Raw genomic sequence first — 18,412 nt, 5'->3', positions numbered from 1 at the left:
CGGGTTCAAACCCCAGCATCTCAGTTTGGAACATGGATTTGAAAATTCTCTGTACTTTTGTCAAGATTTAGAGCTTATAGGGGAAGTGTGAGGAACTGTAAGTGTTTACAGCACTGTAAATTTTTACTGATAGTCAAGGCATGCAACTGTTAAAGAAGAAACTATATCTGTAGCAACATGTGCTGCAAAACCCCACAGATAATAGTATGTAATTTAGTAAAGGTGCTTCATTATTTCAGTCAAATAACATTTAAGTTACTAATGGGGTCATCTGGAAACCTAATTTCTCTTCTAATACTTGTAGAGTCAGACTTCATCTTGTTCAGCCCTTTGCCACTCCTGGCTCTTAAATAATTTGGTTGTCACTGCTGCAGCTGTTTGCAAAGCTGTGTGCTCATCTGCTTGAGAAACAGTGAAACTGGTGCCTTAAGTGTGTGGCATATGTACAGTCAGACCAAGGTGCTTTGGCCATATATTTAATAATTCTTTATTAGATCTGCAGATGAAATGAAACAGCAATAATCACAATTGTTTTTTAAAAACATTGGTAGTGTAGCACTATTACAATAGTATTCCATTTCAAAGTGCTTTATTATTTTAATTTTAATCAGGCATATATCAGCTAAATTAGAAAAAGAAATAATTTTTATTAGCCACATCAACAATAACTCATTAGTAACTGCCATTAATAGTAGCAATTTCATTGCAGAAAACAACAGACATCTCATACAGCTGCATAAACTTTCCTTTTGAGAAGCTGAGCACTGATTAATGTCACTCTGAACAATTACTTTGCTTCAGTTTACTTGAAATGTGAAGAATAACAATTAATTCCAGTAAAAGCACTAGCTGAATGTCACAGTGAATTACAACAGCTTCTGGCAGGACAGGAGTATTGCAGCTAAGAACACATGCATGTTCTATTTCTTTGATAGATTTTTCCGTAGTCTTTGGACATGTTGCTCTTGGTGAGCAGAGCGTGCTCCAGGTTTGCCTTAGTTGTCTGGGATTAGCCCCTCACCACTCTGCCTTTCAGTGGCTGGGGTTGCCGGTGGTTGCTCAGGATGGGACAAGGTGCTTCCCCTTCAGCAGAAGACAGGGTTGTGCGGAACTGAGCCAGCTAAATGGGACAAGGGAAGAAGGGATTTATTTAGCTTTGCACTTTTATATTGCATGCCTGTTAGAAATTGTTATAATTCCCAACTAACTTTCTATTTTTAAAAAAGTTAAGCTTCCTAATATTGAATTAATCCAGTGGTGAGTCAAGATTTAAGCTGCCACAGAAGTACTGGAAAGAGAAACCGTCTTTGAATGGTTCACCTCTATATCCAGCTACAACAGAAACTTTCAGACAGTGGTGCACCACTGTGCTATCACCTGTGTAAATAAAACAGGGTTTGATAAATTAAAAATAGGAAAGTAAAACCCATTGCCTTAGAACAAATTCAACTTCACTTTCAACATTGCTTTTTATGTTAAACTATTTGTACTTAATTAATAACACTTTAAACAAGTATTAAAGACCTTTATGATACCAGATTTAATTTTTAATTTTTAAATAATAATTGCCTTTCCTGGAGCAATGGAAGCAGCTCAACAAATCTAAAGAGACCTCATCTCAATTCCCACAAGACATTGTAAGATGTGAGCAGCCTAACCTGGCTGAGGCAGAATCAGAAATATTTATTAAAAGCAATAGTGTAGTGTAAAGGTTATACTCATTTTACAGAAAAATTGAAACAAATAAACGTAATAAAATGCAGCAATTCAATGTAAAGAGATACTGTCCCTGAGCTAAAAAGCAAGAAGGGTCTTGATCCTTATAATATCATACCTGCTCTGAACTGATAGTAATTGGCTCTTTAAGGATAATCCAGATGACACTCTCATGGAGGGGAGGATGAGTCAGAGAGCCATTGTAGGTCCAGTAATCCATGGATTTAGGCAGCAGACTTGAGGGATCAAAATCAGAAAAGGGAGCTTTCTTACCCTGTGGGAGATACGCTGGGTTACTGAAACCTCTAAGATAGGATTTACATTTCAGGCTACAAGGAGGTGTGTTCCTAAATCAGAAGAGGTAATTTCAGACCACTAGTGTTTCCTCATACCATCAAAGGTGAGTTGTTAGCCCTGGTGTTAAGGTTGACAGTGAGATACTTCTAGGTTTGCACCACTGAAAATGAGCAGTGTTACTAAAAAAAAAAAACAAAAACCTCCCTCAAATGAGAGTTCACTCATCACCAGCTGAAGGGTTGTGGTCATCTGGTTGTTTGTTTGTTTTTTTTTTTTTCAAAATACTGAAATTTATGCTTCTGAGAAAGCAAAACACTTCAGCATATAATTAATTTCCATCTGTCCATTGAGGCTAAAGGGAGGATTCACACGTTGATAATGTTTGAATGTTCGGTGTCAAAGTCTGCATACCTTTTTAAAATCCTGTGGGAGATGCTTTTATGTATTTTTAACATACCTTGCTAAAATTCAGATATTCAGGTTGTATCTCTGCTTACCTTGTGCTTTTATGAGAGGCTTAGTGGGAATAGTCACTGCTTTACAAGACAGCTTAGAGAAAAGTGCAGTTCTGGTGTTATTTCATCACCCTTTTCCCCTCTTCCTTTATCTTAGTGAAACTCCAGTTTGGTTCTTGTGAGGCTGTGCTGGTGATGGACACCAGGGGCAATTTTAAATAGGCAGATGGGTGGAAGCATAGGATTGGGTAAGAATCAGGAACTGTGTACTCTTACTCAATACAAAGAGCCCATAGCTGCCTACAGAGTGGAGCCCCAACAATATAAAATATCTTATGGCATCCCATAAACTCATGTCTAGGATCATACTTTCAGTTCCCACATCTCAACAGCCTCCTTCAGCTGAACCCCTGTATTGTTATGAAGTCTTCACAAGGGCAGATGAGAGACTGCATAGATTTTAACTGCTCTACATATTATCATGATCAGGCTGTGATGATTTTTACCCTAGTCTTTATTGAATCCAAGGCCTTCAAGACACTCTTGAGGTTTTCATTGCATAAGCCAAGCTGTAAATAAAAAATAATAATAAAAAAACTTAAAAATTGGAGATAAGTAAAAATAGTTTTATTCTAATAGATTCAAGAATAAGAATATACTTTATAAATGTTAATTACTTTAGATTTGCAAACCCACTTTGAATGAGACAAAAGTTAGGACTTTTGAGGAAATAATAGGAACTTTTGCTTCTGCTTTACAGAGTAATGCAAAAAGTAGTACAAAAATAATCTAGGGTTCAGAAGTATATTATTGCTTTGATCCTATGTGCTTATCCTTGAAATTTGCTTTGAAAGCATTCAGAGAGATGGTTTTCATGGCATCTTTATTGCAATGAGAGCTATAAGTTATATTTTAGCAGTATATTATAATATTTAATATTATTTTATTATATTTCCTTAATATATCCAAGTCCTTAATAACAAAGTATTCTTTTTCCGGATTCAGTTGATTTTGAAGTTGATTTTTGTCATGTGCATGGCTTCAAATTTTAGAGTTCTGATTTAGAATTTTCTTTTCTGCCTGATAGACAGTAATAGCACAAGTGACTCAAACCAGCTTTCTGTGAGAGCTCACACTTCTGTGGATGGAGTGGAGAGTAAACACAAAACATGTGAGCATTGCCTGTTACAGAGGTGGATGAAACACTACAAGCTCATGAGCATCCATGCCTTAAAGCACAGCTCTTCTTGAAGTCACCGTGGATGAAATGGGGATTTGAGGAAAACGTCCATGTAGAAGCATGGGTAGAGTTGGCAATATGGGCTAAATCAAGGTAAGAGATGCTCATTGCCGAAAAGACAGATGTGTTTTCCACAGTCCTCATCACTTGCTGCAGTTTTGATGAGGAAAAGGAAAAAAGGCGTGTTTTCAAGATGTCGGTAACTCACCTTCAGGAAAACAGTGACAATTGCCAAACCATCCGGCTTGTCGAAAGCCTCAGCTACACTGGAATATTTGTCTGCGTTCCAGTGAATGAGATGAAGCTAAAAAAAACAATTGACAAGATTATTTTTGTGGGTTGCATTACAAAGAAATGCCACAATTAAAATAAAATCCTTAGAACCACTACTCTGGACTCTTGGTGTCTGACCATGAACTGAGAACGTGCTTGTGAACACCTGCAGAATTACAATGTTCTGCTGAACTGCCCTGGCACTGGCAAGACTCGTACCCAGGCTTTGTTCTGGGGTAAGCACAACTCATATTCCTGAAGCCAGTTTAGGGGTAAGTACATAGAGATGTGGAAAATCACAGCTTACAAGGGATGTAGAGTTTTCTAACTCGATTGCTAACAATCTCCTGTGCATGTCCTTACTTCCATGTCTTTAAAAATGTAATACGTTAAATAGAATTTTGAGGAATGACCACTTTGTTACACTTGATGAAATATTTATTCACAATAATCCCTTTAGTGCAAAAGATTGATGGTATGGCCATGAACATCATGGCTGGGCACGGTTTATATTCAGCATAGATCTTTCAACAAATATTTGATGGTTTTAATTATTCTAAGGAACTTTTGTTCATCCTGGTATGTTGCATACTGTATCTTGAGCTATTTTGTGTGAAATACAAATTTCCAAAACTTACAGAACTTGGAAATCATAAGAACTTTTTTAAATGCCTTTTCATCTATGAATACGCTTAGCATTTTCTTAGCAACTATGTAACTTTATGGCAATAGTCCAGGTCTGTTTTTTTTTTTTTTTTTATATAATGTTTAAGCAACATGCTTACAATAAATATCAAAAGTTCTTAAAATACAAGGAAGAGATTCCAGAATACAGAAACAGGACTTGAAAATGATCGTATAATGCACACAATCTTAAAATTCTGATTTAAATAAGATTTTTTTAAAAATTTATCATAGTTTTTAAAGCTGAATTGCTGTTTTTTCAGCTTAACGTCTTTTTGTTTCAAGATGTTTTAAACCATTTATTCAAAGCAAACTAATAAACCATCATGTGCTGCCTAAATAGCTTAAGTGCTATCTCTTTACAGCAGAAAGCGATGCTAAAGGGACACCCCCTTCTTATCTTGGCTGTATCAAATGAGATAGCTTGAGCACTCTCAACATTTCATATTAGGAACACACTTCTGGCTGTGTGTTCCTAATGCCTAAATTGAAAATGTAAAACCCATTTCATTAGTTTGTCATGTGGTAATGTTCCTAAAATCTAAAAAGCTGCCAAAGATAACATTACATGGATTGACCATGAATAGTTTGTTGACATGCTGATGACTATTAGCAGGACACTAAGGCATTGGAAAATGAATAAAATCTGTTACTTTAAAGGTGTGGTTTTTTTAATTTAAAAAATAAATTACTGGTTGTTTTTTTTTAAAAAGAAAACAAATAAAACAAACAACACACACACAAAAAAAACCAACAAAACAAAACAAAACAAACAAACAAAACCCCAGCACAAACTAGACCTTGCTTCATTATCTGAAGACATTTTCTACTTGACAGCTGCTAGGACCCTTACTATATAACTTTTTTACCTCATGATTAATTTCTTCTGGGTTTCCTTCTTATTTACTGTTCTTGAGAAAGGCTAGAAAAAAAACACTGTACAGCGATCAGAATGCTTGTCGCTTTGAGGAGCTCCAGCCAGTGGGACACTGCGTGATCAGACCCTCTAAAAAGCAACTGATTTACTATTAAGCTGAATGAACTTGTACAGCTGACCTTTTTAACATTTAGCAGATGTTACTTTTATACCTGCATCTTTCAACCCTATTTCATTATTTGAATATGGATTTAAATTATCTAAATTTAGGTTAATACATACTGACCACAAAACTGAATTTGCTCTTACAAAGTTAACTCTGCACAGAGATGGAGTTGTGTTTGCAGAATAAAATAACTACCAAAGCTATATACATATGTTGGGTCTTTTGTTTGTTTTGGTGGTGTGGGTTTGTTTGTTTTTTTCCTAGGGATACTATATGTGACGGGACTTTGAAAACTTGATTTTGACTCTTCTTTCAATGACTGTACCTCAGAGGCATATTTCATTCCATCCACTGTGTGCTCTGAGCCTTGTTCATCGGTTTGGCCCCAATGGAAATGAAACTGCCGCAATCTATACGTTCCGGTGAGAGGTCCGCCAGTCAGCACTGCAAATGCATGAAGTAAGGTAAGAATATCAGTCAATAAAGTTTTCCTGACATGCAAGTTACAGATTTCAAGGATTTTATAATGTGCAAGCAGTTTTCTCCATGTTAAAATATGAACATGTTCTGATATTAGATTATTTTTAAACATCTGTCAAAAAAAAACAAAACCAGTTTGTTTAGTGAAGCAAATGTTATTGAAGTTTTTAATTCTAGGTATGTATGACTGCATAGGTTATAGTAAATCTGCATGTCTTCTCAAGTTCCAAAAGTCAGGTGAAATGTGTGAATACGTCATCTACTCAGAGAGAAAAAAAATGGAAAAATAATGCAGAAAACCAGCAGTCTGTCAAAAACAGTAATTGGATATGCCTGGAGGCCTTGCAGCACTTAGAATATTACACATTAGCATAAAGAAATCTCCTTTGCTGCTAGCAAGGTAATAAGACCTTCTGAGGACAAAAAGCCTAGTCCTGAGTAATTCTATATGAAATTAAACTGTAACTTTTGCATATATATCACCGCATGCTGATTAAAAAAAAGTCTAAAAGCACAGCTAAGTAACTGTATTTAGGATCTTTCCTCCTACCTTCTCCTTCCCAAATCAGTAAGATGATTTCCTACTGGGAAGTTACCAAAACTTTTGCAATTAACACAAGAACATTTGCCAAAAAGTCCTAATGTTAAAGAATATAATTTGGAACTTCTGTGACTCTTCTAGGGTGTTGCCAACTAGTATAACAAAATTAGCAAGCACACCCTAATCTATAGAAATACTTCTGAAGGGCAAGTAGCCTTGTCTTCTCTATAAAGGAGATAAAAAGAAAATGAAAATGCAAATGTCTCACATCCTCCCTCTCCAGATCCTCCTTTTACTAACCTGACTGGTTGTCCTTATCCTCAAAATTCACGTGGAACGAATGTCCAACATTGATGATCTCTTTGCATGTAGAAGGCTTCCAGGTGATGTGGAGAGGCCCCAGAGATGCATCCTTTTTTATTTCCTTGGTTTTAATATCAATAGGAGATTGACGGTCTCCGTTGGCGATAGGGTATAACTTGTGCCAGTGGTCAGGTCCTAGGTAAAATAAATAATTGAATTTTTTCTAGTTCTGTACCAATACTGCATTCATGACATTTTCCCAGGGAACCAGTTATATGCTTAATACAGATACCTGATATGTTAATAATCAATGTAGTTCTAAAGAATTTTTATAAGTAAAAGAAAGAAAATTCAATATATTATAAATCTGATTTTCTATTAAAGATAGTTCTTACCGTTGCTGCCTTGGTAACTCCAGTTCAAAGTTGCCATGCTTTAGTCCTTGCAAGGTATAGTCTTCTTTAAAAAGAAATTACTGGTCCTGATGAATACTCTTAAGACAAGATTTATGCTTTAGATTTTCTTCTGAATTTCTAACTTACATCCGGGCCTTTTATATGCCTGCTTAAACAGTAAAGACAGTAGTATTTCTTAGCCAACCTTTATTGATTTTATATGATTGCAGAATGGCATGAGCAACTGTCATAAGAGAAAGGACTGTAATAAGGAACCAGTGTAGTTTGCAATCTGTTTACTTTTTGATTCAGTACATACTTTAAGACAAGAGCTGGATGCTGAATATACAATATGCTAACCATTCAAATGTTGTCCAAAGACCTTTGCACTAAATCTTCACAATCCAAAGGATAATTATGGTATAAATGTGCAGACTGCACAGGAAGCAATGGCTGCTCAGCTTTTTTGAAAATCTATGTGATTGATTTAAGAGGTCTGTGTGGATTTTAGAACATTAATCTTGACAGTCACTAAAAAATTGTCGCTCTTAGTGGTAGAAAACAAACAACAATGTAAATGTACAACAAAATAGTCAATACATTATTAAATATTAAAATAATATGACTAGCAATGTTTGCATTAATAAAGGAGGAGGTCTAAAGCCTGCTAAGTCCTACCAGCCTCAGATGTTTCAGGAATGGCTTCAAGCCATTTTTGTACTGCCGGGAATCTTCAAGATAATCTTCTTGGGGACTGACACCTGATTAAGTGCATGATTGAAGTGCAATTTCCAAAGTTTTCTCCTAAAGTAGATCCTGTCTTCTCTTTCAAGAGTATCTACACCACATCACCTATTTCTTCAGTAACAAAATAGCATGCCCTGACTCCCTGCTCTAACGCTAAGTTCTACCAACATGTGTGGGATTTTGACTGGTTTAAACTCTGTCTCATATCTGCTTAAAAGCAGGATAGTATTTTTAGGACCATATGCTTGACAAGTACTGCACTGTAATTAAATAGTTGTGGTATTATCGATATTTGTAACAATTAGAACTGAATGTATGGAGCAGTTATTTCTATATAAAATAAGATTTATCATATATTATGTAAGCATTGCCTTGTCATCCTGTGTTGCAAAAATGGAACCTGTTGACATTTGCCTGTTTTTCTTACAGACTATTCTCAGTAATAGGAAACTACTGATATCTGCCTTTGCAGATGTCCACAGCTGACGTCAGGACTTTCAGATACCATTGTGCAAGTATGTTATAACCCATAAAACTTGTGGCATTGATACCTAGGAAAATGACGACTTTTAGGTGTGTCTCAGTTATAGATGGATTGCAGCTCACTGTTAATTTGTTGTTGTTGATCAGAAATTATGTTTTATCAGAAAGGAAAATGTTCAAAGGAAAATTAGCACCACAAACTTCTGCTGAAGAAGACACTTCACCTGCTTAGTCCCTGATGAATTTCCTAATCAGATTACTAAAATTATATCAGTGTTTCACGACCTCACGAAATTTCATTTTGAAGTGAAGGGTGAGCATTTTATGGTCCTTGGGCAACCTTGCTACATAAACAGTGTGAAAACTGAAGATAGAAAACTAGTAGATCACTGGAAATACTAGGTATGCGACCCGTCTGGTTATTAACTTCTAGTTCTTCAGCAGGGAGTCTGCAGACCTCAGTAAGCAGGCTTCCATCAAGGTGAAGTACCCTCTTGGGGTGAGGAGAACTGGGAGGCCTGCTACTGTCTTGCCTGCTATGGTCTAGAATGCCTGTGATAAATTGCTCCAGTGTTTAGTGCCAAAACAGACTCAGATTGGTGCTGGTGACTACCTTCTGAGGCTTTGGAAGCCAAGCCTGGCACCACACACTAAAAAGACTCAATCTACTGCTCTGGAGATCCAAGCTATACAGTAGGCTGTCCAGGAGCCCCCAGAAGGCCACCTTCATCCCAGACACTCAGCACTTGCAGCCTCTCTCCTGCTGCAGGAGCAGATGTGGAGTTTGAGTTGAAGTTACAGGCTTATTAGTGACACATAAGACTCCCAGCTTCCTGCCTGTCCCCTAGGACCCTTAGTAGTCCTAGAGGGACTGATAAGCCTGCTACATTGGGGCAAAGGTGTTCATGGCTTACGAGTTTTTCACCTTGAGAATTAGAACAATTTTTAATATCTTTGTGAGGGGATTTAACAGCCATCAGTAAAATCTACAAGTTCTTCCAAGAACTGTTTGGAAACAGAATGTGTTTCTTGCAGAACAGAAATCCTGACTTTTGACCATTTGATGTCAGTTATCATCGTTCCTCTAGAATAATGTAGGAATAATGTAGGATAAGTTCTTTCACTCCTTTGAGAGTCACAACACCAAATCGACTGCAGTTGTCCACACTCCCAGCAGGGTGAAAGAGCCAGAGACCCATCAATTCCTTGTTTGCCATCAGTCATCAGTGCTGGTCACTGTGAGTTACTTATATGGATAATATCAAAGACCTTGTGTCAGTTGTCAAGAACTATCGACCACTGAAAAAAACAAATGGCTAGTTAGATAGGACTAATCCAGAGAGATCTGAAATTGTGTTTATTGTTTGCACGAAATGAATGGTGCATTCCAGCATGATATGGGGACAGTATCATACAAAGAAATTCAGTGATGAAGAGTACAGAGGACTGGGGCAAGATAATTTTTAATTCTCTAACAAAGAAAATAAAGACCTTTTAGGAATAACAGAAAAAGGAATTACAAATCTTGTCTTGTTAGACAGATACAATGTGAATATAATATGGAAAATCTGCCATAGTATCTTTAGCTTGATCAGATAATCAATGTCAAATTTCTGACTATGAAAAATATTTTTTTTTGCTTGAGGTGAGCACGGCAGAGATTCAGTAAAATGATCTCTTTGAAGAGGAGCCAAGATTTCAGAACTGTGACCTTTTTACTGTCTCATCAGCCAGGCTCTAAAGTAATTCTAGACCTCTGACTTAAATGAAGCAGCCTTTGTGTGACTGACACAACAACTGGTTTGCTTCTTGAAACTCAACTCAACTGGCTTATGATTCCTCCTGTTACACCCTTTTATACCTCCCTAAGTTCACTTCGGCTTTTAACTATGACCCCATCACTGCTACTAAAGTATTTGATTACTAGTAATATTTCTTAATGAAAGTCTAAGCTGCTAGTTCTGTCAAAAACAAATTATTTTTTTCTGCACAAATGTAGATAATAAGGTTAATGTTATGAGGGAGTTCTTGACCTCATGAAGAGCATGTGAACCAGGATTCAAAGGGAAAATTCCAGCGTTTCTTTGAATAGTCATCAGTTTTTTTTTTACTTCTTGGAGTTACAGTGTGGCTGTAGGATCAGCCTTTTTCCAGATGACAATTAGGCTTAACTTTAAACAAAGTCCCAGGCACTAAGGTGATGCAACTTAGGAAGGGTGGCTGATATCTTACTCCTTGTTGCACAGCACTGGCCATTTGGGTGATTTCTTTCAGTTCCTTCTCCTACCTGATAAAAAGCATTTCAAGGCTTTTTACAACTTCATGCTAGGAGAAAAGACTCCTGAACGCAAAGAGCACTGAACTTTTTTCCAAAATAAAAGGTTTCTACAAATTGCAATAGGGATTGAAGTAAATAATCTATAAATGTAAGTTAAAATAAGGTGATTTAAAGCATTTCATAGTCGTTTTGTGGCTCTTGTGCATTCTTCCACAGTACTTGTAGTCCAGACATTGCCACATTCTACTAAAGCAACTATGCTCTAGTAGAATGGAACTAAACTGCTTAGGCAGCAACCACAAAAATTGTCCCAGCAGCACAGGGCATAAGAAGGCTGTGGATCATGGCTGGTAATAAGCTTCTTAAAACACAAGCCTGTATTCAACCAGTCACTGAACATTGCTTCCACATTTTAGGCTATCCACACATTGCAGGGAAAGTGTTAGCACCTTTCCAGGAAAATGGGATTAAAGATGGGTGACATCCTTGGTAAAACCTTCACAGTATAAATAGAAGTGGATCCCTGGCTTTCTAGATGAGTGTGGACGATGTTTTAACGTCTAAAGCTCTGAACCTGCAAACAACTATAAATGTGTCTAACCTTATGCATAGTAGGACACCTATATTTGCAAGTATGAAATTAAAAATGAACATAGTATAGAAATTAATTTTAAATAGTCTTATTTTAATGACATTAGCCAGGAAAAAAATAGAAAGCCTTAAGAAAAATATTAAATTATGAGAAAGTTCTAAGGACTTTTTAAGTGCCAAATACTACATATCTTGGTAGTGAATAGATTTGTGAAAAAATCCTACAAAAATTTCCAAAAATATTTCAACAGGTCTCACAGTGATCCTTTTTAGTTAATGTTTACAGAGAACCAAGATATTGCTTTGGTAATGCTCTGGTCACAAGTAAACAGGGTGCATTAGATAATCTTCCGTTATACCTATTGTAAGGAAACTAGTGGGAGCATAGTTGTGAAGTTCTGAACATTTTGAAGTAACCTAGGAGGAAGGTGCTTCCAAGCCATCAGGCATTGCTTGATCTGAGGAAGCTCTGGTCATCCTTGTGCAAAGTATTGCATAGGGTGCACGATACAAGGATTGCTTTAAAAATAAAATAAGACATAGTAAATATTGGCCTGTGGCATAGAAGTAGGAGATACCAGGACCCCAGTGGCTGTGAAAGAGCTATTGTCTCCTATTACCTTGCACCTGCCTCCTGCTCTGGGCTTTGCTAACAGGAGGGAGACAGCTCAGTTTGTCTGTGCATGGCTGGTTACTGCAGGTAGGCTCAAACCTGGCCCCTTGCTGTAAGTGGAAAAGTGTCAGCTTGACTGGGGAGGTTTATCTGCTATGGGCTGCAGTTTTAGGCTTTTAATACTAACTGCACACTTAAAGTAAGTGTTGAAAGATAATATATCTCTCTGTTTTCAGATATAAAATATAAAGCTCTCTGTCCTCTAACTCCTTGCCCCAGTTTCAAGAACAGCCTAAGTCCAAAGAAAGGAAAAAAAGCTGTGTCCAAATAATGAAGTATTCATAAACTTTTCTTGTTACCAGATGTTCTCTGAGCTTGTCTATTCCATAGTTTCTAGCAAATACCAACAAAACTTTATAAATGTCATTATGCACCTCATATTCTGGGAATATATTGAATTGTAACAAATACATTTAGATGCCAGAACAGATTTGTAGGTAGACAGGGTATGGTAATATATACAAATTTTATTATTTGGGAGTTATACCAATAGAACATTAAACAATCTGTGTCTGAAATGATGGGGTAGTTCTACTTTTTTTTTTTTTCTTTTTAATTCTGTAGCCTAATATGAAAGAATCATATATAGTTGCAACAGACTTAATCTGGCTTATAGATAAAACATATGAAAGAGAAAGTCAGACTGCTGTGATGGTGTGTTTTACTCACCCTACATTAGGGGGTTTGGGCCCTTTGCTTTCCTGATGTTTAAACATTTACCAGCAAAGACACAGAAAGTCAAAGCCTACTGAAAGCAGGCTTGCTCTTCTTGGTTGTCTTTCACCTTTATAAGAATCCTCAGACCCCAGAGTTTGGGGCCAGAAGTTGAAAATCACACTTGTATGACATGAGACTGCTGAAAATGGTTACCTGCACGATTCATTCTCAGGATTTGGACCCTTCAGTTGGAGCTGCTGATGGGTTTGAATATAGCTTTCCCCAGTATTACTGCTATTGCTTGTGAACAAATTTGAGCTGTGTGTGTGTTTGTCCAAGGCAATCAAAGATACTCAGGTTTTGGAGTTCTGTACAAAACAGTAAAAAAAAAAAATTATTTCAGTGGCCTGTAATAAAACCTGTATTCTGGAAGTTTCATTAGGTGTGATGATATCTCCTGATTTTGTAGAGAATTGACTATTGGATAAATAGGAAAAGAGAAACACCTTCTTTCAGAGGTATTACTGATGGTGGGAACTGCAGTGTTTTAATCCAAACGTTGCCCCTGGTAGACAGGAAACCTTTTAAGCAGAATGAGGCACACAACCTTCTCCTTGGAAGGTTTTCAGCAGGGTGCTGTGCCCTCTGCTACCTGCTTGAGCACAGTGAGGAAACACTAGTAAGAAACAGCCTTTAGACCTTTGATAGGAAACATGGATGAAATGGGACAATTCAAAGGCCTCATGTAACATAACCGTTTTTTTATAGAGTAAGGTTGTTGTCCGAGAGGATTTTCAGATATTAGGGATTTTTGTCAAAATGCTACAGAAAATTTAATCTGTGTTTGATTGTAAGCTGTGTTGGGTCACTGAGAATATTTGTTTCATTTCCAGACTTCTGAAAGACTAAGCAGGGAGAAACAGGAGCAGCAGAACGTTTGAGAAGTTTTTTTTTTTTTTCAGTGATGCAGTGATGAAGCATTTAAATTCATGCTTTCTGAAGAAAGAGTAGGTAAAAAAGTGTTAACTATCAAAACAGCAGTAAAGACCCAAATGGTGTATGACTACTGCAAAAGCTGTTGTTCTTTGTATTACTGTTGAACCTTTTTTCATCGAATACTGCTTAGAAGTTGATTCAAGGCTTGTTTGTCTATATTTCTGGCTGACTATTCTGACTTTAATTTGCCATACCTTTTAATTTTACTATGCACATAAGGGATAGTCATGAAGAAGAATTTCTGTGAGCCAGTGAAGGATGCAGTGCTTCTGTCACAGTTTCTCAAAGACTTTTTAAAAACAAAGGGACAGGCAAAAAAATCATAATTTCAGTGTCAGCTCTTTTGCAAAAGTATTTTTCTTTTCAAGCTACTGAACTTTTGAGAAAACTCCTGTACTAGTAACACTGGCATGTTTTGTTACAAATGTAAAATGCAGATATTTGCCTATGCAAATAAGCATATTTAGGAACCACAGATGTAGTTTCACTGATATCCATTCTAAAGGTCTTATACTAGCAGTGTTCTCTCTTTTTCTGCCCCACATTAGAAGTGTCCAAACTTGTCCAGCTGCTCGATGGCCCGTGGGCAGCCTGGCTGGTGCACAGTGCCACTTGTTCGTACCTTTCCTTTTTCACTACCGCACATTTGAAACTCACTGCAGCTAGGAATTGTAATCTAAGAAACATATTTGTTAAGAAACAAACACAGTTTCAGGAATGCTACAGAATTCAAAAGTACCCTAGAACCATTAGACCAACTCTGCCACCTACAGACACAGCATTTCTGGTTTTGCACTAAAAAACCTGCCTTAGCCCTGCGTAGAGTTCTTACCGAAGTGAAACTAGCAGGCAACTCAATCGGGACATCCCAGCATGTAAACCAGAAGTACAGGTACAGGATGAATGATCAAGACTTAATACAAATTGTACAGAAACAGAGCAAGGTTTTTCCAAGAAGTCTCACCTATATCTCCATAACCATCTTTGTTACTGGATGTTTCACTGGGGTGTAACTGAGTCTCATGATACTAAACAGGACTAAGAGGAACTAGTTGGTATTAATACCCAAATCATTATATCTTTTCCGCTATTAAATAAACAGAAACTTTCCCAAATTTCTTATAAAAGCCTGATCTCCCTGAAAATGTCAAAAATAGGACCTGTTTGCTCTGTTTCCCCTATTTTCTGTTGCAGTTTAAATTATCTGCATGTTCCATCCTTCCGGGCACCATGAAATCACACTCCGTACTACCTAGTTATCCTTTTCCTCTAATAAAGGCAAAAAAAAGTAAACTCTGGTGTACCAGCAAAGGAACAGAGAGAATTGTGTGAGTTCCATCTCAACAGAGCAGACTGCAGGTCTCCTCTCAGTTTGGAAAATGAGAAGTTTTCCAGACCTTTCCTGTGCAGAGATGGCCTTGAAAACCTGAAACAATGTAAACAGACTGAGATGGAAGAAAGGAGCCACTGAGTTCATCTCAACTTGATGGAAGACAGAAAGCAAAGAGTGTTACAGAGGGGAGACAAGAGCATAATGCACACTGGTGCATTCATACTCTTAACTTTTCAGAGAAGTTAAGAAAATATCCTGAAAAAAATCTCCCTATCCCTTACCATGTCCCTGGCCGTTGCCCATCTCATTGCACGCAGACAGAGCAGGAATGTGGGAAACCCTGAAAGAGTCAGCTCTGGAGTTTTCACTTCAACTCTGAACAACACACCTGGAATAAAAATAAAAACAATAAAAACCCAGAATTATTACTTATGCGAAGAATTTACATTCTGTGTGTTTCTTTGCAGTTTTCTCCAATTTCATACTTTCCAGTAGCAGTGTCTTAAAAAATGCCTACTCTTGTTCACACTAACTATGCCCTTGTGTTGCTTTAGTAGAAGGTTAAAAACACTCAGATGATCTCAATAACAGCACTCTTTGACAGCTGTCTGAAGTGACAAGAAAACAATTCTAAATAAAGACATTTGAGGTTCTGTATTTTAGAAACTGAACAAGAAATTGTGAAGAGCCTGGGGGGAGGCTGTAAGATGCATCAGGAAAAGGAGGATGTGCAGAAGTGTTAGGGGTGCAGAAAAAAAAAATCTGAGGTGCAGAATAACGTGGGGGCAGACTGCAAGTGAAACCATGGGAAGATGGAAAGGAAATATGCATAAGAGAACCTTGTAGGCTAAGAGTTCTAGCCTGTAGCTCTCTCACTTACACATGTTGAGTGCCTCTGTTGCAGGCGCATAGAACAAGGCTATCTTAGTGCTGCTTGATGTTAGCAATAACAAAAATTTGTCCTCTATAACAATCATTCTGTACTGTGATAGAGATACTAATGTTAAGTGAAGGCTGGTCCTTCCTTTTCTCATCTTCATGTTGCTCTCTGCCCAAAACAGCAACAGTGGAGTTTCTGTTCACTATTTTTCTTACAGAAGTAGTGCTCTGGATAGTTTCTTAATTTTCCATGTGGTGCTGTTGTTGCCTCTGCACTAAATTGTGCTGTCCTTGTAGGACAGATGACCTCATCTAATGCAAGACTTTGGACTTCAGACATATTATTTGCACTTATTGTTTCGCTATTATCTTATTGAACATCAGCATAGAGTGTACCTGGATGGTTCTTGTACATTTGCCCTACGCATTTCCTTTTACATGGCCAGCCATTCTGGAAGTACATTTATTTCATCCAGAGACTACTGAGATCACTAGATCTTTTACTGCTTTGTAAAATTTGCATCATTAAGTGAAATGAAATTTTAGCAGCCATTTTAAGGATAAATTTTGCAAGCAGGTTATATGTGAAGTGACACTAATATATGTAATTTTATTATAGGTTCTGAAACATATGTTAGATAATTTGGGGGTGTTATTTGTGCCAGAGGTTGCACTAGATGACTGCCTGAGGTCCCTTCCAACCTGAGTGTTTTTATGGTTCTGTGACTGAAGTTTTGTCTGGAAGGTTAGAAACATTTCCCTGTCACTATGAAAAATATTATAACAGTAGATAAGAATTATATTGAGTTTCAGCAAAGCTGGTTTATTTTCTGTTTATTTTGTATGATCAGATACAGGAATCAAAGAATGTGTTGTATAGAGAATATGTCCAAAGTTAAAGATAAGAAGAATAAGTCAGAGATGTGGGCATCGCCTGGGGAATTTTGAACATTGTTTTGCAATGATTTTTATAATTCATTACATTTGGATTAAGACATACATAGATAATGGCTGTTCTCTGAATTTTTATCTGTGGCAAAATCAATCATGTGAATAAAGTAAAAGAGCAAACATTCCAGAATCTATCACCCTGTTGACATTAATAGAATTGAAAGTTCAGAGGTGCATATTTGTAGGAAAAACAGGGTATCCAGCAAGTGACCATGTGGGATGTTGCAAGATGGAGATTATCTCAGCTATTACAAACAGAAGACTAGTTCTAAATGAAGGAGATTATAAAAGCTATAATTAACTAATGCTTCCTAAAAGCCTAACTAAACTGTTGAGTTTTTTCCATTCCAAAGTGCAATACCATAGTGAGATTGAGTATCATGCAGTAAGTGCAGACAGGGAAATGAATCTTATAAACACAATATTGTCTGACATTATTTCAAGACAATCTTGTAAACTCTCTGAGACAGTTTTTTTCCTTTACTGATGCTGTGATTGCTGAAGGACTCTTTACTTACATTGCAGTATAATAAACACATCACAATTAATCATCACCAATTTCTGTTAATTTTGTTTACACGTCCACAGGAGATGCTTCTTTAATCTCTAATCTCTGCTGTAAATTCTGACAAAAGCAGGTGGATTGCTGAAGACAACAGAATCCCTTGCTCTTAAAAGCAGGCTTGTTTTTCACAGAAGTGGCTTTGTTGCTGATTTCTTCACTGTTTACAAGGATTCATGGTATTAACACAATAACCTGATGAAGGATGACTGTGTCTGTTCTACATGAATCTTATTCACTGTCCCCAGAGGGTTTGACTCTGTGGTTTGGGTAGACTGTCTGTTATTTTGCAATACGAAAACCACATTTTTTTGTTTCTTTTTACAAGACTACAATTTATTATTTTGTTATACTTGGCGAGGCAGTTAAACAGTGACCTTCATTAAACTCAGAGAAGTAGAAATAAAAAATTAAGAACAATGCATTGGACACTCTGATGATGGCATTATTTGAACTTTTTTGTTTGTTGAGCTCAGGACAATGTGGAGTATTGCAGAAAAACAGCTGAGTAACACAGAACTTATTATAAATCTGAAATTTTGCCCTCGTTGCTCCTTCCAACTCCAGACAATCTTTTCATAGTTGCGTTTAAAGTATCCCCCAGGACTGCAGTTACCAGCCCAAGGTCCAGCGTAACCACCTATTGAACAAAAGATGCCAGACTGGGGCATTCTTAATGCAAAACAAGGACAATCTTATGCTTTCTTATGACAAGGTAACTTTTATTAGGTTTGTTTTTTTTTTTTCTCCTTTCACACTGGGGAGATTAGCTTGCTGGAATTCAGAATAAAATATTAGTATTAAACACACCATAATTAGCTCTTTCATTAAAAAA

At 37.0% G+C, this 18,412-nt stretch overlaps 1 protein-coding gene across 1 annotated transcript; it reads right to left on the bottom strand.

Annotated features, from left to right (window-relative positions):
- Positions 1–1,021: 1,021 nt before the first annotated feature.
- On the bottom strand, positions 1,022–7,464 carry CA1 (carbonic anhydrase I; the record flags this gene model as incomplete). The annotated part of the gene is made up of 7 exons (XM_008942415.1): positions 7,428–7,464; positions 7,030–7,227; positions 6,034–6,152; positions 3,917–4,012; positions 2,975–3,037; positions 1,835–1,990; positions 1,022–1,120 (listed from the first exon to the last, which is right to left on the bottom strand). Coding segments are annotated over exons 1-7 (768 nt in total), but the record flags the coding sequence as incomplete, so codon positions are not given.
- Positions 7,465–18,412: the final 10,948 nt, after the last annotated feature.

The sequence above is a fragment of the Merops nubicus genome, unplaced genomic scaffold, assembly GCF_000691845.1.
Source record: "Merops nubicus isolate BGI_N331 unplaced genomic scaffold, ASM69184v1 scaffold38446, whole genome shotgun sequence".
Lineage (NCBI taxonomy): Eukaryota > Metazoa > Chordata > Aves > Coraciiformes > Meropidae > Merops > Merops nubicus.
Note: the sequence above shows the minus strand (reverse complement) of the source record. Positions and strands in the feature narration are given on the sequence as shown.